A 26,938-nucleotide genomic window follows, 5' to 3' on the forward strand; every position below is an offset into this window, starting at 1 on the left:
AACTTACTGAAGCTCTTGTTAAACTGTTGTATAACTTTCCCTAAAACTGTGTATAACCAGTGGTCAGCAGAGAAAATGGGTGAGGTTCTCACCTTTGATTCTGTTCCTTAGAGGCATTTACCAAAGTGTGCAAGGTGTTACTTGAAATTTCCCTTAATAAAAGGGAAGTCCAAAAGCCAAGCTCAATAACGACTTCTTCCACCCTTTTCTCCTGTAGTGAAATGTTTGGGAAGGATGAACAGGTCCTGTTGCCTGGAAGGATTTCTTGGTAAGGCCATGTACTTTGTAGCCATGGTTCTGTACTTTTGCTTCCCCAAGATACGTGCCAGGCCTCCAGAAGGAACCAGGCTTTTGCATAACCCAGATGTCAACACACCTGCCACGAAATCCAGCCATAGACACATTCTGAGTTAAGGCAGTAAAGTGTAAGTTAAATATAAGAAATTCTGGGAGTTGTTACAGGTGTCTCTTTCATTCTTCTTTCCCTCAGCAAGCACAGGAGCTCATCCAGTGGAGCCAAGGACAGGCAGCCATCATCATGGAGTGTGGAGGGTCCGGAAAGCAGGAATGCTTCACTGGGTAGGTTACTTGCTGCTCTGGGAAGGCTGACCTTTTGAAACTCTCTGGACAGAGCTGCAATTCTTAGAGCACTGCTGAAATGATTCATATGTTTCATAGAGGCACGTGGCCATGGCCACGACATTAGTGTAAATTCTTGGGAACAGCTACAAGTAACTGTCTGTAGAAAAGACGTTGGAATTTGGCCAAGAAACTGGGATTAAAAGGTTGTGCTTCACAGGAGCAATGCAAGATCACAGATTGATTGGACATTAATTAGAGACCTGGCTATTTGTGGAATATTGCCCTTTTACTGCCCACAAATTCTCCATAAACAGCTTATGATTTCTTTTCAAATGTGTTTTTATCCATGGTTATCCAGCAAATAAGTTGTCTTCTGTGCCAGAGTGGATATTTATTGTTGGTGATATTCTCCTCTGATGTGATTCTCTTTCCTGAAGGAACTTTCAGACTGAAAGTTACCATGAAATCATTACAATTATTATTTATTGATGGTAATGGCTGGTACAATCTGCAAGCCATCATGATGGATAGTCCTTTCTGCAGGGAGCTCACGATGAAGTGAATGATTACAGATTTGCATTTGCCTGTTCTGCTCCAGCCATTCACTGTTCCAATTAGCATTCCTGCCAGCACCCTCTGTGGTGCACAGACAGAAAAAGGCTGAATGCAAAAGGGACCAAGTGCAGAGGCGTGGGGGTGGAGGGGGAAGTAAATCAATGAACAGTTATGGGAGCTACTGACTCATGTTGATGCTCAGCAAGGATCTCAGTTCTACGTTTTATTAAAAAAAAAAAATTAAAAATGATAGGTCATGGCCCCATGTAGCAAGTTACAGTGACATCCAGAATGTAATTGTATCAGAAAAAAACCTGAAGTACTTACAGGATGCCACTGGCTGTACCTTTGGAAACAGATTAATAACAATGGTGCACCCAAAGCCGTGTGTAGCTGTCCTCTGCAAGAGTTTTATGTAGCAAAGAGGTTTTAAAAGACATAAGTAAAATACAGTGTTTCAAACTGTTATTGCAGCATTTGGGGATTTGGTATCACATGGAGAGAAAAACCTTCAGAACATTTCATCACCATCCAACTTGACTTCCAGCACCAACATGTTCAACAGGATCCTCAGTTTTGGGAAGGTAAGTCTGTATTTGCATAGTAGCTGAGTGTGAACATTTATGTATCCTCATATTTAAAGAATAAGAAGCTCCAAGTACCAACACACAGCTTTTATTGCTTTAGGATCTCTCCTATTATGTGAATGAGCTTTATTTTGGAAACATAGTGATTGTGGGTGGATTTTTAAGCTTTGTGGAAAGTTTTTTATCCTCTAGGCAGAAACCAGGCAAACCTTGGGACATAATACTATGAAATATAAAATATAGTCACACACAATACCCTGAGATACTTTGTTCAGAACTTGTGTGAGTTAAGGTGTTTGCAGTATATTTTCTTTCTTATGAAATTAAAGATATGATGTCACAGGCTTTGACATTCAGGTATTTATTTGCCCATGACAGTCATGCAGTGGCATCAGAGGCACTGTGTTTATTATGTAGGTATTGAATATTTACAGGATCAATTCCTTTGTGACAGAAATTTGGTACAATGTAATGGACACTTTCAGTGTTTTGGTATCAAGGCCTACGAACACTTATATACACATTTCTCTGTATAATATATGAGGAGTTTGAGAGGATTTAGTGACACTGTTCAGCTGTTAGAATTCTGCCTATGTGTAAGTGCTTGTAACCACAATGCTTTTCACATGTCACTGCTGTCCCTTAAAAAAAGCCTCATCACTGCATTTAAAACCATCCCAAGTACACTGTTGCTTTACAGCTGCCCTGAATGTTTTGTTGTTCTTTCAGAACCAGCCCCAACACTCCACTGCAGGGAATCTCAGGGCCCTGCTGTGTGAGGTCTTGTCACGGTACCTGGCACATCCCGGTGCCACCGGAGGGAGCATGGCAGCCAATATCCACCACACCTTCTGCTTCACCAACTCGTCACTTCTGGAGTCGTTTGCCCAGGAGTTCAGGAGCCAGCTCTCCCAGGTGGGTGCCTGGGACCTTCCCTGGGGACTGCAGCTGGGAGTTGTTCCTTCCCTGGGAACCGCTGCAGCAGTTCAGACACGTCAGGCAGTGTTTGGGAGCTACCGCACGGCCCCTCGTGGGCAGGAGTTGCTCATCTCTGTACCCAAGTGCAAGTAGGGCACAGTGAGGCTGAATTAATTCTTGTGCATGGAGTTAGCCCAAAGACCTCCAAGCTGAGTATGTGGCTTGAAAGCCAAGGATCATCCAGCCATCAGCTCGTGGCCACTGAGGGTTCTCACCACACCTGGGCCTTGCTTCTCCTCTTTGTTTGCCCTGCTGCAGTGACAGGTCAATAGAACAGCATGAGGATGTGGTGTAAATAAGAATGTTTAAAGCTTGGGAAGGCAATAAATTTAATTGTGTATTACCTCAGCTGTATAACTTCATCCAGTGACTCCTGCATCTGATCCAACAATTCATGATTGAAGCAGTAGTTGTCTTTGGAAAGCAATATAATTAAAGCAAATTAATCCTTTAAAGGTGAAGCCTTCTTTTTTTTTTTATTCTTTGCCAAGGTTAGGATTGATATTAATTTTCTTGTATTCCTAGTCTTTGGTTTCTTCAGGACATTGTGAATCGTAGGGCTTGTCTGAACAGAGAATTTATTGTACAACCTGGGGTGGAAGGTAAAGCACAGTCACACTCTCAGTTATTGCCTGTCCTTTGAATGTATTGTTTGCAGACTTGCATGCAAGTGCAGTGCCAGCTGAAAGACATAAAAAGGACCCCCCAGCAGCAAGGCTTGTGGTTATTAAACAATTTCTTCTGGTTCTTAAGTAATTTCATACATTTTTATTTGTTAAGGTGCAGCACAACCCACAGTACCAGGAGACCTTTGTCAACGAAATGGTCTCGTTTCTGACACTCATCTCCCAAGTGCAGAATGACACCTCCCTGTGGCACCTGCTTTTGCTGGCCCCAGATGTGTTCCAGGACAACATGCAACTGCGAGACATAACTGATTTTCTTCAGAATCCAAGCAGGTAAAATAGAGAAAATGGCAGGAGAAGCCCTGAAAGTTGGTGGGTTTGTATATTGGCCTCTAAGGACATCACCTCTCCTCTTGAAGGAAGGGTGTTACCTTAAAAGTGTGATTTGTTTGGGGAATGATGCAGCTCCACACTAATGCATCTCTGAAGGTGTCCGTGGACTGTGAGCAGTGTGTTGTTTTTCAGTGACTCTTGTGTCATTCTTTTAATGGGAACTTGATATAAACTCTTGAGTTTTCTCCCAGCCTGCTTAGAGGCACTGTCATGCCCTTGTGCAGATAAAAAGCTGGTGAGTCACAGCCACTGCCTTTGGTGGAAGAAAAGCCCTCCTGGCTGGGTGAAGAAAGCAGCCGGCTGCTTCTTTCCAGAAAACCTCAGAGCCAAGGTCAGGTTGCTTTGGAACACCTCAGGCACTTCTAGGGGAGCCATAATGTTGTTTTTTAAAACTGACTACCTAATCTGCTGCTGGTTTAATCTTTCAGGACTGGTCCCAAGAGAGCAGAGAGGAGAGGGAGCCTAGTTCTCTAACATATGGGCTTTAACATGTCTGACTTGGAGAAGAAAGTCCCAGTTATGCACTTGCTCAATGGTTATAGTTAACCATCATATATATGATATTATATGATATGATATTTATTATATGTATTATATTTAAGGCACAGCTGGCTTAACTGCATTATTTAACTGTGCTGAAATATTTGATGCACCTAGGACAATACAAATTTCTAAAATAGGCTTAGGCTTGAAATCCCTTTCCTGGTCTGTACTTGGGCTAAACTCTCCCTGATCTCCAGAAGACTTGAATTACTCAAGATTAAGGGACTCTGTTTCAAGTCATCTTCTGGATGTGTGACTGACCCTGCTATAAAATATTCTGGATAGTCCAGTTGTTGCAGCACATGGAGGACACCAAGAAACAGCATTTTCAGACTGCTTTTTGTTTTTATCTTGCATACATGAGTAGTTGGGTAAAGATGTCAAAAGAAGTTGTAGAAACTTTGCCACTTTGATTGCACCCAGGCTTAGAGGGACTCACTTCTGATCACTGGTGTGTTGCCAAGGCACTTAAAAACCTGTACATTTAATATCAAGGTAATTTTCCATGCTGCATTGTGAGACCCATGTGTAAGTTGTAATGTCCTTATCCTTAAAGGAGTCAGTAGCAGTGTGGCAAGAATTGTAATTTCATTCAGAAACGTTTTGTTCATGCTGCTGTTTCAGTCACAGGATTATTGCATTTGTTTGCATTTACTGGCTCCCAGAACCCAGGCTGAGAACCAGCCCTGTTTGAGTGCCCAGGGAGAATTAATATTTGCTGTGCTGCTCTGCTGTGCTCTACAGCTGCAGAACTGGGCGAAGTTGTCATAGGCACGACAAAGAGGCACATAGAATTTCATCACCAGAACTGTGCAGTGCTTTTATGCCTGGCATCTGGCACTGTAAATGCATGAGCAAAGAGTTATTGCACAAATAGTACTTTTAATGATGCTTACAAAAGCACATCTTAGCGAGCCTGGCCACGTCTCTTACTCAGGCAGGACCAAACTCCTAAAGAAGTGCTGCACATGGAATTTTTTTTTTGTGGTAGAAATATGAAGGTATAGAAGAAAAGAACTTTTGCTCGTCGTGGCATCTGTATTAACCAAGTGATAAACACCACCACTGTGAAACAGTAACTTCCAAGTCATGAATCCTATAGAAAGTTTAGCAGCCAGTTTTATTACTCACAAAAACCTGTTTTGCAGACTGATTTTACTAATGTTCCTGTTTGTTGCTGTAAGATAGTTTTTCAGCTAAGCACATAGCTGAGCTTTTTCTCCACAGCCAAAGTCTGCAGAAGTCCTGCAAGACTGAAATAAAAGGGCAGCAACAGCACTTGTTTCCATGTTTGCTGCCTTCTGATCTGCGTGATATGCATCTTCTTTTGGCAGCCTGTGCCTGCCTCCTCCTTGGCTCTGCCATTGCTCAGCTAAATATGTCATTTACAACTGAGCTTCTTCCCCTCTAAGACTCTTACAAGCACATCTGCAGAATGAAAATACTGAGCACCAAGCCTACGAAACCTGCATGGAGACGTTATGTTAAATTAGGAGAGAAGAGATCCCCAGTGCTCTGTCCTCAGTAGCAGCCTGTTCCCACAGATCAGTATGTATTTATTCATGCCACTGACATCAGCCCAGCCAGGTTCTTTATGTATTATGTGCAGAACTTCAGGCAGGTGAGAGAGAGATGGTGCATTTCAGCGACCCCATGCCTACAGTGAAGAGCTACTCTTTATACAGGAGAAGCAAAAGGGACGAATAATCACAGTGAAGTTTTCAGTAACCTGCACACCTGAGCAGGGAGTCCTGTAAATGAGTTCCTCTGTGCTACAATATGCCTGATTATCAGCTTATTCCTTCCTAAGACTGAAAAACATTCCTTGCTTCCCTGTCAGCCCAGCTATTACAGCATAAAAGAGGAAAGAAGGAGAACTGGAAACGGCAACAGTTATTTGTAATTGCTTCTTCCTCCCACAGATGTGTTTCCCCTCGGGATCCCTGCACTCTGTGGAGCCTTGTCTCCTTGGTTCTTGGGTTTTTTAGGAGGAAATTCACCCACATCAGTGAATGACATGGCTGGTGTGTCACCTGGGTGTTTTCTGAGACCTGCTGGCAGAATTTAAGTGGCCTGCAGATTGTACATAACTCTCTGAACAAGTGCACCTAGTGAGTGCCACACGTGTTTGTGCTAATATGCTGCCATGGCCTTCCCATCAAAGCCCCTGGTGTTTGTATCCTGTGCATGATCAAACAAATAATTAAAAATAGGGGCGATGTCTTGTCTGTCAGACATTTTAAGAATGGTAGGCTGTACTCCAGCTGTTTCCTATTAGAACATTTGTTCTATTTCTTCTCATAAACCTGTAACCACAATTCATTTTTCTTTCCCCCCCCGCCTTTAGTGTTGTGCTGGCAGCTCAGAATGTCTCTGCATCTCTTGTGGGTGATGATGGATTCAAAACTGTTCAGAATGGGGCTACAGATTCTCCACATACCCTGAACTGCTTGGAGCAAGGTAAGACTCCTCCATTGAGTCATATCTCTGCTGAAAACCTGTGGTGCTGAGGAGAAGCAAACTGCAGGCTAATAAGTAACCATACAGATTGCACACATTATGCTGAGTTCAGGGCTCAGCGTAATGGATTCTTCTTTCAGCTTTTTACAAATGCGAATAAAATGCCTCATTTCAAATGGAAAGGTAAAAAAGCTTGGTTTTGTCAGTAGACAATGAATTAACATGAGCTTGCAGCCTCAGTGGAAATAGGGAGCAGTAATGTTTTACCTTGATTCGCTTTTTGGGGGGGTGATGTCAAAATCTGCCTCTGGTTGTGGGCTCTGTCAAACTCAGCTTGATGTGTCAAGGCAGGGGGTGGGGCTGGGCTGCAAAACAAGCTTAAATTAGCCCTTCCTTTAAATCCCTGTCCCTTCCAGCAGAGACAGTACTGGATATCCCCCTCTAACTGGGGATCTGTGAACAGGCAGGGGAAAGGAACAGCAGCTAAATGCTACAAGGGACAGATTGGTAATGCTGTCTGTCCTCTACTTGTTTCATGGAGATTGTGGAAGTTGAGGTGGATAAGAAGAAAGATTAGATGTGCAAGTAGGGAAAACATGGAGAAGTAGCTGGTGAGAGGACTGGACACATGGGGATATCAAGATGAGTGTAAATGCTGTGGGAGACATAAATGATGCTGCAGACAGAGCTTATGTGTGAGCAGTAAAAAGCAACCCTAAATGAAGGGAAGGAAACCCTAATAAATACCTGGCCACCTTACCCTGCATTACTGATAGCAAAGTGCTCCTAAAGCAGGAGGAGACCTCTGTTAGCATCCAGATCACAGGAGCAGTGAATTGTTCCTGAGTGATTTTCAGCATGGAAAGTAATTTCTCGGATGCCAGGCAGCATCCCCACTTCCCTTGAAAGGCCAGGAAGAGTTACACCCCAAAAGAACACTCAGATTTGTAACCAGCATATTGTGGTTTGTGGTAGGAGCCTAACTTCGTATGTGCATGTTATCCCAGATAGATTTGCCATTATAGCACTTCTCAGGTACCAAAATTACATGATCTTTACTAATACACTTTTCACATTTTTGTTGTAGATAAAGAAAGCAGTTGGCTGACCAGATCTATTTGTAATTCCTTTGTTCACTGGAAAGACAATCACACTTTAGTATCTGAATTGGAGGAAGTTCTAAGGTGAGACATTAGCTAAAGGGATATTACTAACAGTGTAATTCAAATCTACGATCTTTGCTCTAAATCACCTTACATTTCCACTTGCATTGATTTCATATTCACTAAAACACTTTTTTGTTCCCCTCCAGAAAAATAAGGTCACCAGAGATTGGTGGAAAGCACTCCAAGAGGTCCATTAATTCAGATGATTTAGAAGCCATACAAAAGCATCTACATCGTTTAAAAGGCTTTGAGGAAAAAATGAATAGAAGTGAATTAAAAAGCTTAGATCTATTCAGAAATTTGAAGAATGAAACATTACAGAAATTGTATGCATTTCTTGAACTGGGAATGAATCCACATCATTATTATAAATTAAAGGAACCATATAATAAGGAAATAATTGATGAAATCTATAACTTCACATCACTGCAATTACAGAGTGACTTTAATGGGACTTCCATTTTCAATACAATGACCCAGTGGAAAGAAATTCAGAGGGCTTTAAAATTAGCTACAATGCTTTGGAATCCAGCTCTGCTAAATAATTCTAATTTTAGTACACTGCAGACTAAGGATGCTCTCAAAATGTTGCTCTCCACAAGCATGCCATCACTTCTGGAAGGTGTCAGAGACCGTTTGGGTGGAATGCAAGAAATCCCATCTGTGTTTTCTGATGATCTGCTTGAGCCTGAGTCCTACAGAAACTTCCCAGAGCAGCTCCTAGCTCTCCAGAAGATGTTTTTTAGAATGACAGGCACAAATGTAGGTTATCAGTACCTCCTGCTGCCTGTGTTTGAGCTGATGAGGGCTGTAGAGAAGTCCATGGGTGAGACCTGGTGGGATGAGTTGAACGTCTACTGGCGCATTGGGGAGAAACTGAGATCCATGAAGTGGAATAACACAGCCATTGTTGCCTATGGGCAGTTTTTGGAGGTGTTAAACAGCCATTTGCAAAAGCTGAACAACAATTCAAGTGGTGTCCTCGGTGAGGAATTGGATCAGCTGTCAGAATTTATAACAGCCGTGTTTAAAGAGTTTGGGGAAAGCTCTGGAGTAGCCAATATCTCACAAGTCACTCAAGCTGTCCAAAAGACGTTGGACGTGTTAAAAGACCTACAGCTGCGTTATAATGTCAGTAAATTAAAATCTATAGATCTTTTCTTTAATTTTGACAACAAAACCTTCGAGAGCTTGTCTGAACTTCTGAGAACAGGAATGAAAATCCTTCATTCTACAAGTGCCAGTGAAGGTACCAGTGAAGACATAATTAACCCTATCTATAATTTAACGCATCTTCTACTGCAGGAGTTCAGCCAGTCTCCCTCACAGCACAATACCTCACTACAGGCAAAAATTTGGGAGTTCCTGCATTTAGCCTTGGGTCCTTTCCTTGAGAACAGCAGCAATGGCTATAGGACACTCCAGAATTGCTCCTTTGAAGATGTGCTCCACGTAGCCCTTGAGGTGCTGTTTGAAAATGCCACTCTAAGGGAGTCCTCAGCCAGGAGCCCCTGCAAGCTGCTCTTGGATTCCTTGGGTGTGGAGGGTGGGACAGGGAGCAATGACACCTTTGCCAGGGTGTTCCAGCTGGCCATAACCAACCTGGAACTGTCCCCAGAGTTTGCTGCTGCCTACAAGAACAGCAGGGAGCGCTTTTTCAAGGAGCTGTCGTGCCTCACCCGAGCTCTGCGTTTTTCTCTGAGTTTCCTTTCCAAGTTAAACCTTGTCTCCGAGCTGGGAAACTCCTGGCTCCAGGAGAAGGCGAGAGCTCTGAGTGCAGCCACGGAGGGGCTGGTGCAGGGTGATGCCTCGTGCCCCATCCCAGCCCAGGATGTGGGTGATGTGCTCCCATCCCAGCTTTTGAAGGTGCTCCTTCCTACCCTGCTGAATGACACAGTGCTGAGCTCCCTGAATTTCTCTGACAGCTCAGCAGACTGGGATGGGCTGCCTTTGTTTTCCCATCTGTCACCATCTGCTTCCATGAGGAACAGCAGTCTATACGAGCTGCTGCAAGTGGGCAGAGCTGCCTCCAGCCAGCCCGAGTGGGGACACTTCTCCCGGCTGTGGCATGCCACTGGCAGCCTGCTGACCTCCAAATGGAGCCTAACAGAAGTGGCTGAATATGTGGAACTCCTGCACATTATGAAGAAAGCCCTAATCCTCGTGGACTTTGGGGTAGCTCCTGGAAAAGCATTGGTGCATCAGATCTTTCATAATTCTACTGAAGCAATTAAATCCTCAGATCTGAGTGATTTGTATACTTCATTAAAACTCTTTTTCAGTTCAACTTCTGCCACAGACAGCACACTGGACTTGGAAAGAATATTTCAAGAAATACTTCCTCTGTATGAAGGGGGTGGTGAAGGATTGTTCTACTCTAATCCCTATGGAAAAGAAAATCAAGATATTCTGACTATGGCTGCAGTGATTTGGAACAAGATAATTTTAAACAGGACTCATTTTAGTACAGAGAATGCATGGGAGGTTATCAAAATGATTGCACTCGATGCAATCTCGCTTGAAGACATTGAAAATTATCTCAGCACAAATGAAGAAGTGTCATCATTATTTTCTGACTTCCTGTTGACCCCTGGAACTTCTGAAAATGTTGCAGAACACCTCTTGTCCCTTGAGCAGCTTCTTGGTGCGATGGCAAAGGTGAATACCAGTGATCATTATCTGCTGATCACTTCTTTGTCTAAGCTAATGCAGAAACTCCAGAGTGGCCCTCCTGGAAGGCAGGAAAATGAACTTGGTGCTTTCTGGCATATTGCTGAAGGTCTCCAGTCCTTGAACTGGAATAGTACAGACAGTCTCACTGCCCAGTCACTTCTAGACATGGTAAAAAATCTGCTAAATACCATGCAAAATGACTCCAGTCTTCCTTTCAGTAAGGAACTGAAGCAGCTGCTAAACATTGCATCCTCCATCTTTGAGCTGTATGATGGTGAAGACTCCAGGGGAACCAACATCTCCATGTACTTGCAGGCCATGCAAAGGGGTATCTTAACTTTGAAAGGTTTGCAGAAAAGGTATAACATCGGTGAGCTTGAGACTATCAGCCTGTTACTTGATTCTTACAGTAACCATACCCAGAGACTGATGGAAATGTGGAGAGCAGGAATGAAAGCTCTTCATGACACCAACTTAAACAAAACACTTGAGGAAAAGATGGATGTTGTCTATAATTTCTCTCATTTCCTGCTGCAGGAGTTCAGCCAGTCTCCCTCACAGCACAATACCTCACTACAGGCAAAAATTTGGGAGTTCCTGCATTTAGCCTTGGGTCCTTTCCTTGAGAACAGCAGCAATGGCTATAGGACACTCCAGAATTGCTCCTTTGAAGATGTGCTCCACGTAGCCCTTGAGGTGCTGTTTGAAAATGCCACTCTAAGGGAGTCCTCAGCCAGGAGCCCCTGCAAGCTGCTCTTGGATTCCTTGGGTGTGGAGGGTGGGACAGGGAGCAATGACACCTTTGCCAGGGTGTTCCAGCTGGCCATAACCAACCTGGAACTGTCCCCAGAGTTTGCTGCTGCCTACAAGAACAGCAGGGAGCGCTTTTTCAAGGAGCTGTCGTGCCTCACCCGAGCTCTGCGTTTTTCTCTGAGTTTCCTTTCCAAGTTAAACCTTGTCTCCGAGCTGGGAAACTCCTGGCTCCAGGAGAAGGCGAGAGCTCTGAGTGCAGCCACGGAGGGGCTGGTGCAGGGTGATGCCTCGTGCCCCATCCCAGCCCAGGATGTGGGTGATGTGCTCCCATCCCAGCTTTTGAAGGTGCTCCTTCCTGCCCTGCTGAATGACACAGTGCTGAGCTCCCTGAATTTCTCAGACAGCTCAGCAGACTGGAATAACCTGTCTGTGCTCTCCAGTGTGGCACAGGATGCGCTCCACAACCTGCTGCAGAGACTCCACAGCACCTTCAACCTCACTAAAGGGAGTTACTACACAAGTGTCTGGGATGTGTTTGACAGCTTCCTCAGCACCAAAAGGAATCCAGCCAAAGGAGCTTCCCTTGCAAGGCTGTTGGAGGCAGCGGCAAGCGACTCTGCCAGCAATCTGTCAGCTCTAGAAATCACAGAAGCCACCCTCTACATTCTCAAGGGCCTGAACATCTCTGGCCTGCTAAACGAATTCAATATAAGTTCCAGCTCAGCTTTTCTCTCCAACACAACCAGTTTTGACAGTGTGATTGATATCGTTGCTCATCACTTCATTGTCGTGGCAGAAACCCTTTACAACAAGACCCTGCCTTGGACTCAGAGTGACCACACTCTGTCCCCAACCAGCTTGATCACACGGTGAGTTTGGGTTTTGGGTAGTGCAATTCCATGGATGGATTGTGATTACTGCTCTCATTCTGGCCTGAGAAGTATGGAATTTTCTTCCAGTGGAACAACCTAAGCCTGCAATCACCATAATTTAGGACACGAGGTATAATGTGGGTTAAATTGAAGAAGAGGAAACTTCTCCTTGAGCTGAGCATACAGCTAAAAGTCAGACTTTCAAAATATTTTGTGTGTTGGCACGTATCAATTCACAGCAGATCAGGGTCCTGAAGGACTCTTACCACCAGTGGTAGGCTCTTTGGAAAACCTTCCTTTGTGGGATGACTCTCTAATTTTTGATCCTCGGTCTCTCCTAGGTGTGCCTTTCCATCTATATCATGCATCCATCACATAGATGTGAACCTTTCAAGTGTGTTTTCTTATTTTGAGAGTGAATGACAGCTTTGGGAAATAACAGCAAAAAGAACTGATGGTATAAAACTGGGAGAGTACCCACTTAGGAGAGGTGGCTTTCATCTGGAATTCTTATTTACTCTGCCAAGGAACAGCATCCACAGCTGACATGTTGCTCACTAATATACCTTGTTTTTGAAAGAGAAGCTGATTTAAATTCCTATCTTATTTTTCAGATTTCTGTTTTTAGAATTTGAAAACACCATCTTGCAGGTGACAGCGAATAACAGCTATAACCCTTACCTGATGTGTTTAATAAATGCCACAGAAGCTGGAGACGGGGAATTGACAGGTGATCATGATTTCATTAAAGCTGAGAGGCTTCAGCTGGAACGTGTCCTGCCTGGTTTTTGTCTAATGGTGTGAAGGAATGGTGCTACGTGGTTTTGTCTGCTGGCAATTAACTGGAGCTGTGAGACCTGGGGAAGCCAGACTCGGGTTTTGTTTGAGTTATGTCACACTGCGATTTTAGGTTTCCATCCCAGTCTCTCCAGAAGGCACATCTCCTCCTCTCTGTGTGATGACAGGTTGCTGACACTCAGACAAAGCAATCTTACAAATAGAAACCTCTTTCCCTTCACAGCTTTATGTAGCTGTGAGATGACAACAGTTATTTCTGAGAGTTAACATGGTATTTCACATAGATACTCATCATTTGTGCTTATTGTAACACCTGAGAGGTTTTACCTGTTACCAGGATGGGGTGCATTTCACTAGGAGCAGAGCACCTACTTGAACTGGATTCATTACAGTCCAGATTACAACCTAGGCCGTGCTCTGTGATTTCAGAGGTCCTCAGCCATGGGAGTTTGGTGGAAAGTAGCAATGATCAGTTGGCCTCAGAATAAAAGTGCTGATATTCCCATTTGTGAAGTTTCTGGCATTTTTGTCTGGAATAACTATTGTTTTTTTTCCCCTGCACAGAAAACATCACACTGCTTTTGAAGCAAACTCATCTGAAAAAGAACTCTTTTATGCAAAATAATACCTCTGAGAAACATTCATCCATACCAGAGCTCCTGAAGCTAAAAGTGAGTCTGCTTAAAATGCTGACTTGAAGGACATCCTGCAGTGATACATGAATGTGCAATGGTGGTTTTGAAAACAGCATATGGAAAAAAGTTTTCTTAAAAGAACAGCTGATAAAAACTAGGACTGAAACTCTGTGTTCTGCCTGCTGCCTGTATTTGAAGGTCACCTGTAAACTGGGTTGAGGAACTTGTTCTTTTATCTGTCCCTAGTGAGTGTGCACCCGTTTTTTGGAGGAGGTAGAGGTGTTCCTGTCCTCCTGTGTGCTGGATAGGATGGCTCTGTTTTCCACCAGCCATCCCAGAAGGATGAGCACTGCAGAGATGGCCAGTAGCAGCATATTCCTCAGTGCACCAGTAGTTTTGAAGTTCAGTACATTGAGACTTGCTGAAGCACCTTGCAGAGCTGAGATCATTCTGGGATGCCTCAGCTTCACTTGAGGAGGAGGTAGGGAGGAGTTCTCAAAGGCACAGATAGGGATTAGATGCCTCTGCCCTGCTGAAAATCCACAGAATTGTGAATTCCTGATTGGCAGCTGGAAGCATGACTAACTGGGTTACTGCTGTGCCTAAGGAACTCTACCAACACCAGCGGGGCTGGAGTCAAGTCCCCACATGCTCCCCTAGCCCCAGATGTCTCACAACACCAGAATGGCTTCTGAGATTAAGCACCAGTATTGATTCACTGAGTTCCCTCCCCAGCTTTGGGTTTGGCAATGCCTCGTTTGAATAAAATGCTTCTTAGCCCATACATTCATGACTGCACTAATAGCATGCATGCACTTTAGACTATTGCTCCAGATGAAAAATAGCATTTAAAAGTCCTTTTAGAAAAATACAGCAGTATGCAATGTTGTTGCTGTGTAATATATCTGTAACAATAATATGACGAGCCTCAGTGTGACAGGTACTTAGAAGCATAAACCTGAAAATAATTCTTCCCATAAGAGCCTGATAATGTAAATAATGATGTCAAACAAGAGGGAAGCCCATGATAGCAAAGGACTATAATTTTATATGGGTTGGCAGATGAGGAAGCTCTGAGTTCTGGCCAAGTCTCTTTCCTGTGCTGCAGTAGATGACCAGGTGGTGTTTGAAAGGCTAAACTTGTTGTGCAAGGTAGATTTACTTGGTCTCTGGGAAGATTAATGAGTAAACAGCCAAGTCCAATGGAGTATTGCTATCTGTGTGTGTTGGGCAGGGGAAATGATATGTGAAGGTTTCCAAGGTTTTTTAGATCCAGCCAGGTCTGCCAGAAGGTCACATAATGATTGTTACAAGCTGTTTTTTGGAGACCTTTTGAATGAACTAAATATATATATATTTTAAAATCTTAGTCCTAAAGAGAAACAGAAAGGGACAGCTGGACTCTTCAAAGCTTGCCTTTTGTAATTCCGTCATCTAACCTCAAACCCTGGTGTTTGTGCATTTGTCTTCCTTTTTTCAAAATGTCCTTTGAAGATCTCTCACCTCCGGGGTCTGACAGCCCTTCTGTGTGACTACGAGAGCTTCAAGTCAATCCAGCACCTCTGCCGCCTCCCTGAGGTTCCCTTTGGGGAGCTGTGTGAGCGAGGCCAGTCTCAGGAGCAGCTCCTCCGTGCTGCTGAGCTGAGCAGCCAACTTGTGAGCAACGTACTGAATCACAGGAGGATCTCCCAGGAGCTCCAAAAAGTACTCATTGGGGATGCCACAGACATCCAGGCACAGCTGAAGTGGTGAGGCTCTCCCTCTGTTAGAGTTAGACTCTTTTGGTATTCTGGTTATGAAATGACTCTTGCTTTCTCTTTATATTCTCAGTTTTGTTTGTTATTCTGTTTTTCCAATTCAGGCTTCAAGAAAATGTACCAGAAATTGCTTTCTTTCAAGAGATTCCTCAGTATATGGCTACTTTGAATTCCATGTTGAACGTCACTGAGAGTTTAACAGACTCAAGCAAGCAAGGTACTCTTCTCTATTTTCTTTATGATGTTGGTAAACATCACCACTGGTACCACACTTTCTGCTGGCAATCCCAAGAATTGCCTAGCTGCCAGGAAGAAGTGATATTAATGGAATAACCATACACCATGACCTTGGGATCCTTTATCTGGGGTGCTTCTAGAGCCTGTTCAAGACCACCCTTTGTTTTCTTTACAAAGAAAGCACCAAGTCTTTCAATCTGAGCAAATTTTGCTATCCTGAGACATGGTAGCTCACAAGCCAGACTGTAAAACCTAGGAAATAGTGACTGTATATTCCAAGTTCCTGTTGGAATTTTTCTTATCAGCGGTGAGGTACCACACTTCCATACTTCACATAAAGTCTTCTCTGTGTGCTTGAGATTTGCTGTGTGTCTGGAGAAAGCCATTACATCAATTGCTCTTTGACTGTTTGTTACAGAAAAGTTAAGAGATGTGTTTAAAAATGTGGACCAGCTCAAAGAGGACCTCAGAAACACAACAGGAATGTCCACAGCCAGCATTGATGCTCTTCTGGAAGCATCTTTCCCAGAAAACAGCAGTCAGGTAAGTTTGCTGTTATCCTGTTGGGAGATCTTGTTGCTTTCTACTGCTCAGACCATTAAAGCCAGTGTTTGTTAGTGAATGCAGCTGAGCAGATCACTGGGTGTGTGACAGCACAGATGACCCCACAGGGAGAGACAGCAGAGCACGTTATGGATTGGAATAGCCACCAGGAATGCAGCAGGAGCATCACTGATGTCAGCCCAGCCATTGGAGACCAGGAGCCATATGGTCCCTTTGGCTGCTACTGGCAGCTGGTCGGCAGCCAGGCACTGCCTGGAGAGGGATCTGGAGCAGGGCATGGCTCTCTGGGACACACTAATGGGGGCTGAGCAGGGTCTTCAGTCAGATCCTGGTCACTGAGAAGTTGTCCCAGGCCAGGAGGAAAAGTACATTTGTAACCACAACTTGTGAGGGCACTCAGGGTCCAGAATCATCTCCCAGAATGAGAGATGAGCTTCCCTTTCTCAGCCTCCTGCTCCTGCAAGCAGAGCTCCAGATGCTTTCCCCCTCCCAGCCATCTTGTCTGGACTGGGCCCCAAAGAGCATACTCTTTTCCAAACTTCACATGCATCGGTCAATGAGAAATGGAAGCCACAAAAGCTTTTACTACTGTGCAAGCTGGGTAGTAAAACAGTCCTTAGGATTTGTCCCTGGGAGTGGGAGTAATGGGCAGGCATTTTCTGGTTCTTGGGAGGTTGAAATACAGTGCTGTGGAAGGAACAACAGCAAGGCAAGGTTAATCCACGTGTGGTGGAGCGTGCAGTGCACCCCTAACAAATCTCTCTTCCCTTGCTGCACGCCCAGCTCATCTCTCAGGTGCTGCAGCTGGAGTCCTGCAGCGCCCGTCCCGCTGACCTGCAGCTGCGAGCGGTGGCGCGGGAGCTGTGCAGCCTCCCTCTGCCAGAGAGGACTCGCAGCACCTACATCCTTGGGGTCACCCTGTTGAGACACTTGGACATTTACAATTTCTTGTACAAGGTTAGTGCTGGATTTTTAGAGTGGTTTCTCCATTCTTTGCTGCACGCAGTGGCTGAAAGGTCATAAAATATCATTGCAGTGGCCAGAAGCTACACTGATTTGCACAAGCCAAAGATCAGGCTTTGCTCATGCAGCAATTTTTACTGCATATCCATGCTGTGACAGTGTGGATATAAATGAGAATCCCAGCTGGTGTTAAGCAGCAAACCTCATTTAAAGGCACTCTAAATGCCTCCCTATCTGCTAGTATCCTTTATGTGCTGTCACAACCTCTTGAACACTCCCAGCTGACCCAAAAATAAGGTACTGAGCTAAATTTTTTGATTGCTTGAAAAGGGAAGCCCTGGAAAAAGTCCTGTAAAATACCTTTTCCCTATCTATCTGGAAATACAAAGTTATTAAATGATTCAAATTCCACCCCCCCCAACTACAGAAACAGCATCTAAGAAAACATTCACAGAGACGTGAATACTGAGCATGTATTTAAAAATACAGGAGTGACCCTGGGCAAAAAAAGTTGTTAAATGACAATGCCAGTGAATTTGGGCTCAGGTCAAAAGTCACCCATGGTGTTTGACACCTGTGCTGTGTGAAATGAGAGACTTGATCATATCCCAGCCAGTATCTGACACACATTTCCCAGCTGTAGGTGTTTGGAAACACACTGTTAGATTATGTAATGTTCAGGGCTGTGGCTTGCAAAAGCGCTTGGGGATTTAGGAATACAAATCCCATTCATTTCCCATGGGACACCCACTCTGTAAAGCCTCCTAACTGTTCTGAAAATCCCCCAGTGCTCATGTTTGAGTTAACGCAATATGGGAGTGTACATGCCTGTGCACGCAGATTCCTGCTCATCATAATTGATTTCCTTCCCGACTCTTGCAGATGTTTTTCCCCAAGGAACTTCAGAAACCCATGGACAAGATGTTAGGCCTTCTGACAAAAATGAAATCTTTCAGACACCAGGTTGAATCTGGTGCTGATCCATTACTACAAGCTATTCATTCCCTGAAAAAGCTCCGGCAGTCCAGGAAAATGCCACTGACTAAGGTATGTGTAGTCTGCAGTAATTTCCTACCCTAGAAGCCACAGGTGCATTAAACCATAGATTCTGTTTCAAAGCAACAGTGTTCTGAGAAGAATCTCTGTCAAACTTATCCCTGGAAGTGTTCAAGGCCAGGCTGGATGGGGCTTCTGGAAGGTGTCCCTGCCCATGGCAGGGGGTTGGAATGAGATGAGCTTTGAGGTCCTTTCCAACCCAAACCATTCTGTGATTCTGTGTTGCCTTCCTGGGTGGGTTTTGATTTGGAGCAGTGGGACCATCATATGTTCGTGAGTGGGGAACACGTGCTGTGGGAGGGACACTTGGAGCAAGAATCCTCCTCTTGAAGGAGGGAGGACTTCCAGCAAAATACTGGAAGGATCAGCTGGTGAAAACAACTGGAGAACTGCCCATTAAAGGCAGACTCACCAAAGTCAACAGCAAAAACTTGCTTTAGCTTTAGTGTGCATTAGATCACACCCAAAGCCTCGAGAGTGCCCGAAACATTCAGTACAAACCCATTACTGCTGTGACAGCTGCAGTAACTCCAGGGTGCACTGCCTTCATCCAGCACAGTGTCCAATCCATCTCTGATCCACAGTCGAGGAGAGCACAGATGACAGGAGTTGTTCCTGGTCATCATTCTGCCTGCACATTGCAGAGCCACGTGCAGCCACGGACTGGATGGGGACAGTGATGTGCACATCCATGTGACAAATCCTGTGTTGTAACCCAGGTGTGTGAATGTCACCAGGCACACCTTATAGGGAATTTCTCTGCATGGATTGTAGGCACTTCCACTTTGGCTCTCATACCAGGAAATAAATGTGCCACCTCTGTCATAGCAGAGATTAGCCAAAAAATGCATGATTTCCATGGAAACTTCCTATTTTTGTAGAGGCTAACTTCTCATAAGAAAGCAGTATAAAAATGTTCAGTCCTTGCCTTCTCATTCTGTTATTTCTCTCAGAGTGGGGTGCTTGCAGCATGCAGGATTTGTTTGTGTTTTGTCTTTTCTGCAGGCGTTGTTTAAACCAAACAACTTCCAGATAACACATGGCACATTTAAATCCATGTCAAAAGTCCTCTGCAACCAGGAGATCACACCCCTGTTTTTTGAGTCTTTGCTTCCAGACTTTGGAGAGCCCGTAAGCAACAGTTCTTATGCAGAGGACGCCTATGTCCAAAAGCTGATGAGAAAATACGGGATTCCTCAGGATTCCAGTAAGTCTGGCTTCTCCCTAGGGCACAAACATTTCAGAGCCAAACTCTGCTATTTCCAGACAGATCTAGTGCTGAGCTATTCCCCGTATGTCTCTGAGGGCTGTAAGTACTCATTATTTATGGTAGCTGAAGATCTGCACTGCCCTAATTATTGGTGGTTTATTTCCATAAATGTTCAAAGGGAAACTGCCTGTGCAGCAGACCAGTGCTTGGCACTGCCCTGGCTCCCATTGGTTGATGATCTGGTCCTAGGGCTCGACAGGTCACTGCTTTTTCTTGATGTGTAGTTTTTCTGACTCTACTGACATTATTAGCTCCTCTGAGTTCACAAAACTCCGTTTAACCTTCAAGCAGATAATGTTGGCTCGAACAGCGAGCCTCTTGTTGTCTTGAGTTCAGCAACAGGAGATCTTGGGGGTGGATTGCTTTTGTCAAGATGCATTAGATCAGTCAGTGAAGAGGGCCCTGAAGTCATTCACTGGACACAGCAACAAACTGGACAGATGGGAGAGAAAACACACTGGTAGCTTTCTTGTGTCTGGTCTGTTTGCTCTCTGTGCAATTTGTTTGCTTTTCTCCCCTTGCAGCCCCGTTTTGCTTATCCTTTTACCTGGACCTGGTCAAGACCCCGACCGGAGCTTTGATTTGGTCTTTTTTAAAACCAATGGTGCTTGGGAAGATCCTTTTTACACCAGACACCCCAGAAACTCGAGCAATCATGGGAAAGGTATGGCTCTATTCCAGGACATCAAGATACACCCACTCCAAAGGGTTGTAATTTATCTAGCACAGGCTTGTTTCTCTGGGAAGCAGAGGGCTGCTTTCTCACTGTTTGGAGTATTAATCAAATTATCTTTTTCTACTTGCCTTGCTGGCTATATGAGTCATCTTTTGTCTTTGATTGAATCTTCCCTCCAGAAGCTGCTGTTGGTCTAATATTTCTAGGACAGTTGTTTAGGGCCTTCAGTTTATGAAGTTTCACCCCCGTATTTTCAGCCAGTAGGAGAGATTTGTCTCCCAGGACATATGCTGTAACCAGTGCTCTTCACAAGCAGGCCAATGGTAGAAGGAAAGCTGATACTCAAGACATACTCTAAATATCATCTTTTTAAGTATTGCATAATTCAGTGTGTTAAGGGGCATTTTGCCAAACAGTGAGAGGATGCTAGGAAAAATCCTAAGGAAAACAAATTTGGTCTCAGCTGTTTTATTAATTTATTTATTGGTTAAAATCTGTAAGGTAATGAATAAATGAATCCTTATATGCTGTGGGCTTCTTTTGTAGTCGAATGAAACCCTGGAGCAGATGGCTGATTTAGCCCTGAAGTCCCAGGAGTGGCTGGACCAGTCTCCTGTCATCATGAGTTCACTGACTAAGTTAAACCAGACAGTTCCAGTGATCAAGGTATGACTTCCTACCTTCCCTCTCTCTCTTGCCAGAAGGGAAGTGGGAGGATGGATTTGTTCACTGAAGTAAACTGGGGTTCCAGGGACATCTTAGGTCAGCTGGGGCGACCCTTCTCAGGATGTCCTGGACTTCACAGTTTCTGTGCCTGCCTGTTCCCATAACAGAAATGCTCCTGACTCACCTCTCCCTGCAAATTCTCTTTCTCAAATGAACTGTTTGTAACATGCTCCCTGACCCTGGCCGTGCTGGGGCCTGCTGGAGGGTTAAGATGAGCAAGGAACGCTCTTCAGTTTGCAAATTAACTTTCTGCTTGATGGAGTGATCCAGCCAGCCAAGACCAGGCAAGAAATGACTTTTTCAGAAAATGAAACAGTATCTATAATAAGCATGTAGTTCTGGGTGCACACATAAGAGCTAGGAGATGTTTTGTACCTCAGTGAATGTAAATAAAATTTCTTTTTCCCCCCTCCTAAGGAGCCTAGCCTTGCTTGGATACAGAAAGCAGTAGACTGTAATGTTACACACACTTGTTTCCCATTCTCTCCAGTAAAAATTGTCTCCTTTTCTTACAAAAACGAGATCCCTGAAACCCAAAAGCATTTGCAGGTAATTTTAGGGGCTGGAATTCATTCTAATTTCCATGGCACCAAGAGAAAATCTAGAGCAGAATATGCAAAAGTGAAATTAAATATTCTCTGCTGATTGCACTCATTGGTGGAATAATAAAATATTCAGCCAAACAAAAACCTGTGCTCATCTCCAAGTTAAGTTTTGGTTGCCTGCCCATTGTGCACTGGCTGTGTTCAGGGGACTGAAAGCAGACACAAGGGAAATTTACTTCTAGAATAACTAAAACTATCCATAATTTTCTTGATGGGACTCTAGTGCCTGGTGGAGGCTCAGTAGGCATCCTTTCTTGACTCAAAAAAGCACTAACTTGGACTCAGAGAGCTCTCTATGTCTCTCATTGCTGGCATTTCCCCATCCTGATACAGACTGAAGGGAGTAGGAAGGGGTCTGTACAGATGCTCAGTGAAGGCAGCTGCTCTGTTGTGTTTTAGAACTCACATTGAGTGAGCTCAGGAGACTTCTGGTCAAACTGATGCTTTTTCTTTCTCTGCTTGTTGATAGAATGCCCTGCAGAACCCCTTTGTGCAGGTTTTTATCAAGCTGATGGTGGATCTGGATGCAGCTGAGCTCCTGAGTCAGATAAATGAACTGGGTAAGCGTGTCTGTATGTGCTGCCCTCTTTATGTCTGGGAGCTCCAGAGTCACCCAGCTGCAGCCATCCCCTAGTTGTGCTCTTCCCTGGCCCACGTTGGAGGCTCCAGGGCAAGGCAATCCCAGCTGTGATCCAGAGATCTTCCATGGAAAAGACTCTTAGAGAGCAAAGGGCTGGTGTGAAGAGCTGTTTCTCCTGGGTGTTGAGGGGTAGAGGGATGGGAGGCTCTGCCGCGGTCTGTGGCCACTGGAGGACACTGTTTAGCCGTAATTACGACTTCAAATGAGCTACCTGGGATTCTGCTGGGAAATGTGGAGAGCCCCCTTGCATCGCAGCAAGGTTCAGATGAAAAGTTCTCCAGAGCAGAAAAGCCAGGGATCAGATAAAGATACCCAGGCTGATGGAGCCAGAGGCATCAATGCAGGAGATGCTCTGCTGCAGTTCTCTGGTTGGCTTGCAAGGCCCTTCAAGGTGACATTTGCTGCTGTGCACTGTGAGAATCGCCAGCTAACAGTGGTGGTGGGTACATCCCTGTGAGTGCACAGCGTGGGGATCACAGTCCCTTCCTGCCTGGCCTTGCTGTCCCTACCTGCTTTTGCCATGAGTGGCCAGGCATGTCACCATAAATCTGGACTGTGCCAGCGAAGCCCAGCAGCAGCCAAGAGCGATTATGGTCTGTTGCAGTCATTTACATCCAGTTGGTGATGACCCCTGTGTTATTCATGAGCAGCAGCTCCTGCCTTAACTCCCCATAAAGCCACGGTGCCTGCAGCAGCTGTTCCATATTAGTTACCTTGCATTATGCAGCCACCTTTGAAAGCTGCCAGCAAACAGCAGCATCTTTATTAACTGCAGTATCAGGTTCAGTCCACACATCAGCACAGCACACACAGCTCTGCCTTGATGTGCTTGGATAAAGCACGTCCTCCCCTGAGACACGGCAGCTCAACAGGCGCGTTGATTGCATCCTAAACCAGAGGGTGTGGAAGGAATGGTGAGCACCGTGTGTGAGCCTAAAACCTCAGCAGGTTAGTGGGGACTTCTGATTTGGGACGGCTGTCACATCCCATTGCTGGCATCCTCCCAAAGGCAAACTCACGAGCATATTACAGATGATTAACATAAAAACTGGGTCAACACCATGCCTTCATTGCACTGCTGAGTGCAGAAATGTATTTCACACTTCATGTTTAGTATGCTGGCTTTTGGTTTGTTTTCTTTCCTCCTTTGCAGTGCCACTGTTAGTGTAAAGGGGTGGAACGATGGGGTGGATTTTGTGCCGGGTGTAGTGATGCTGGTGGGTCTGTTTGTGGGGTTTTGCCCTAGATGATATCCGGCTGGAGCTGCAGAACAATGCCGACGTTGTCGATCAGCTGAGCACTTTGGCTGCCCTGGCTGTGAATGTGTCCTCCTGCGTCTCCTTTAACCGCATTCAGGCAGTGCAGGACTTGGATGAAATGGAAGCGGTGGCTAAGGAGCTCTTCCTGAAGAACGAGCTGTTTGCAAGTATGTGACAGTCTCAAATCCCCCTGTCAATTAAATTTAGCCTGATAGGGTGTGGGAATGCAGCAGAAAATATTTGGCTTTTCACCAGTGACTGTTTTGGTCACAGCTCCCACCACACAGCCGTCGATTTGGAGCCAGGGTGTGTGGGACCTGCACACTGAGATCTCCTTTTTATAACTCCTCTTCCCTTACACCTCCACTGTCTGTGGTCAGCTGGTGATTTCTCTTTCTTAAGTCTCAGTTTGAACAAAATCCCACTGCCCCAAGGTGATCTTTGTGCAGCCACTTTCTTTCAGGGTCCCATGGGAAAAGGTGCCTTAATCAAGAAAGGTATCACAGAATCATTCAGGTTGGAAAAGACCTTTAAGATCCTCAAGTCCAAATATGAGACAATTCAATTTATTAGAAGGTCATAAAGCACTTGAGATATTTCAGCCAAGCACTGTAATGTTACACTGGGTCTTCTCAGTCACACTTTTCACATTTGTGGGATTGGATTGTGGGATCAGACTGCAGAGAGGGGTGGAGGGAGCAGGGAATAGGACCTACATTTGTATCATTAATATATCTTAGTATTTAAAGAAGGATCTCAATCAGGATTTACTCATAAGTCCTGTGACCTGTTTGGTTTTATACTTCATAATTGAAGGGTCAATAGAAACTTCTGCTTCTCTTGGAGCTTCAAACCCTGGTAATATTTGTCCTTTCCCATAGAGACAGTTTCCTTTCCTGTTTGTCCTCCATTCTATCATGTCTTTTATATATAGAATAATCAGGAAAAATGTTCTGGATAGAAAAATGTCTGTGAAGAAGCCTTGTAAAAATGAGGAGTTCCTATGTATCTGTGTGTGCTGCTCCTGTGCTGTCAATGCCAAAGGAAAGCCTTTTACCTTTCTTTTCCCAGGTATCATTTTCAAGCTGCCTTCAAGCCCTGGACACTCAGTTCATGGGGGCCTGTCCCTCCCTCCTGTGCTCAACTACACCATCCGAATGAGCAGCAGGATAACCCAAACCACCAACAGGATCCGGGAGCGCATCTGGACCGTGGGCCCGCACAACTCCACCTCCCAGAGCCAGATCTACAGCCGGGCCTTTATTTACATCCAGGACAGCATTGAGAGGGCCATTATTGAACTGCAGACTGGCAAGAAACCAGAGGAAATAGCTGTTCAGGTCCAGGCCATGCCTTACCCCTGCTACAACAAGGATATGTAAGTTTGGGTGGCTTTTGTCTTCATGCTTTGTGTCAGCTCATCTTGTCTGACTGGTGGAGTTCACCAGCTGTGCTGGTTTCCTTAATACCATGCTCACATAGCATAAAAATAATTTAATTCTGTTTGATCAGAGTTTTTTCCCAAGGGAAAAGAGGGAATTTTTGACTCTAAGATGGCCTGTTTAGTTTGCTTGATCTTTTGTTTTCGGTGCTCTGTTGATACCTGGATTGTGATGGTAACTGTAGGTTTTATAGCAGGTAGAACTCCCTGTCCCTGTTTTACTACACATGGAGGGATTGAGGGTTGGCAGGACTTGGGTTAAGTACGAGTCCTGGCTTGTTCTGCAGGTGTTCACATGCAGACAATGCAGCAGAACTTAGAAAATGGATTTATTGGGAAAAAAGGATCCCTAGGTTTATGAGCTTTATGGTGGCCAAACTGAGTGGAAAACACACAGGGAAGGGATTTCAGTGTCCATCAGGGAGCACTGGAGGATGTTCTGCAAGAAGTATTGGTAGGTGTGGGGGTCACTCTGCCCTGATTGAGGGTCTCTGTTGGAGCAAAAGGACAGGCTGGACCTAGGAGCTTTTTCTACCCAAAAACCTCCATGCCAACTGCATGAGCCAAAAGATTATTTGAGAGCTATAAGATATCAACTTAGAAGCCATAGTGGACCTGTTAATCTCCTGTGTCAGCTGTCATTTAAGAGAGCTGGGGACCTATAACCTCTCCTCGGGGCAGCAGCATGTGAGGTGCCTGCCAGGACACAGGCAGGAAGCATCCAAACCCAGTTCTGCAGCAAATTCCTGGATTATTGCTGAGAGAGAGTTTTGTACAGTGATTAACTGGCTGCTGGAGGCACTTACTCCAGTGCTGTCTGCTCTTTTTTGTTCTTGGGCTGCTGGGAAAACCACTTGCTTTTGGGTTTCCCTCCCCACCCCGGGTTCAGAGGGACACGTTTGCTCAATTATTAAAATACCTCAAGGCTTTGGATTTGTATCCAGCAGAAGTCATCACAAAATGCCTGCTTATTGGTTGTTATTGCACAGTTATCACCTTGTAGAGAAAAAGATATATATATATATATACACACCAGCACACAAAAAGTGTTGGGATATGCTGAATTTTTAGGAGCCTGAAAGACCTTTTCCTGATTCTTTAAAAATAAGGCTTCATTTGCATGGAAGCACTGGTTTATAGGAAGTTTTCAGCTTTACAGGTAAAAAAAAATTAAAAACAAATACAATGTTAATTTCTCACTGTTATTGTTAAATATTAATGTTACATTAAAGATTTTACAGGAATAACATCGATTATGGGTTTTAAGCCAGGCTTAGAAATTAAGAAGAAAAGGACAAGCCCTGCAGATGCAATGAAGGGAATCTCCTGCTATAAAAACTTGCTTTCCATGGCAAAAGGAGAAAATTATTGTTGGCCATTGTTATTTTTTTTTCTTCACACATTTGGCACTGGAAGAAGGTTTTAATTAAAGTGAGGAGCCAGGAAATGTGACCTGGATGTGCAGTACCTGTCCTGTGGGGTGGTAGGACAGACAATCTGTAGGAAAGCACCCATATCCAGACTCCAACACCAGGAATTATGGCCTGACAACGAAATTGGGCCATTCTATCTGTGAACAGAACTGGGAATTATGGCTGGTTGCTGTGATGTTTCCAAATGGAATGCAGCCCATCACAGAGCCAGGAGATGCCACTGCCAGTGGTGCTGCTGAGCAGGGAAATCCCTCTGCAACTTGAAAAAAGATTCTGAGCAGTCAGGAGTTTGATGAGTAGAAAATCCAATGCAATGGCAAAGGAGCCTTTTTTTGTAATTATTAATTTTACTCCACATTTTGAAATATAAGCATGTCTTTTCTTGTGCCAGAGTATTGTTCTGAAAAATATATTCTTGTATAAAGCCTTAATCCCCAGAACATTTTGTATTCAGCTAAAGCCTGCTTTTGCCTTTTACAGGTTCTTAACCAGCGTGACATACTCTCTTCCATTTGCTCTGATGGCTGCCTGGGTGCTGTTTATAGCTGATTTTGTTAAAACACTTGTTCAGGAGAAAGATCTGAGGCTTTATGAGGTATGGGGAAACTTCCTGGGGCGTGCAGAATTATAAACAGATTTTCCTTATTAGTGGCTAGTGTGTCTGATGTTCAGTATTAAATGGAGCAAAAC

At 44.5% G+C, this 26,938-nt stretch overlaps 1 protein-coding gene across 1 annotated transcript in view; it reads left to right on the plus strand.

Moving 5' to 3' along the window:
• The first annotated feature begins 276 nt into the window (after positions 1-276).
• ABCA12 (ATP binding cassette subfamily A member 12) overlaps positions 277-26,938 on the plus strand; it is a 60,991-nt gene continuing 34,329 nt past the window's right edge. Inside the window, exons 1-22 of the mRNA XM_069021454.1 lie at positions 277-299; positions 491-579; positions 1,612-1,721; positions 2,454-2,639; positions 3,483-3,661; positions 6,612-6,724; positions 7,812-7,908; positions 8,037-12,185; positions 12,803-12,918; positions 13,551-13,657; positions 15,116-15,369; positions 15,483-15,595; positions 16,034-16,158; positions 16,963-17,136; positions 18,025-18,189; positions 19,204-19,405; positions 19,993-20,132; positions 20,691-20,810; positions 21,945-22,035; positions 23,362-23,541; positions 24,446-24,752; positions 26,729-26,843. Of these exons, the coding sequence (XP_068877555.1) occupies positions 277-299; positions 491-579; positions 1,612-1,721; positions 2,454-2,639; positions 3,483-3,661; positions 6,612-6,724; positions 7,812-7,908; positions 8,037-12,185; positions 12,803-12,918; positions 13,551-13,657; positions 15,116-15,369; positions 15,483-15,595; positions 16,034-16,158; positions 16,963-17,136; positions 18,025-18,189; positions 19,204-19,405; positions 19,993-20,132; positions 20,691-20,810; positions 21,945-22,035; positions 23,362-23,541; positions 24,446-24,752; positions 26,729-26,843 (7,155 nt within the window). The remainder of the gene's footprint in view (positions 300-490; positions 580-1,611; positions 1,722-2,453; positions 2,640-3,482; positions 3,662-6,611; positions 6,725-7,811; positions 7,909-8,036; positions 12,186-12,802; positions 12,919-13,550; positions 13,658-15,115; positions 15,370-15,482; positions 15,596-16,033; positions 16,159-16,962; positions 17,137-18,024; positions 18,190-19,203; positions 19,406-19,992; positions 20,133-20,690; positions 20,811-21,944; positions 22,036-23,361; positions 23,542-24,445; positions 24,753-26,728; positions 26,844-26,938) is intronic.

This window comes from Aphelocoma coerulescens, chromosome 7, assembly GCF_041296385.1.
Source record: "Aphelocoma coerulescens isolate FSJ_1873_10779 chromosome 7, UR_Acoe_1.0, whole genome shotgun sequence".
Classification (NCBI taxonomy): Eukaryota; Metazoa; Chordata; class Aves; order Passeriformes; family Corvidae; genus Aphelocoma; species Aphelocoma coerulescens.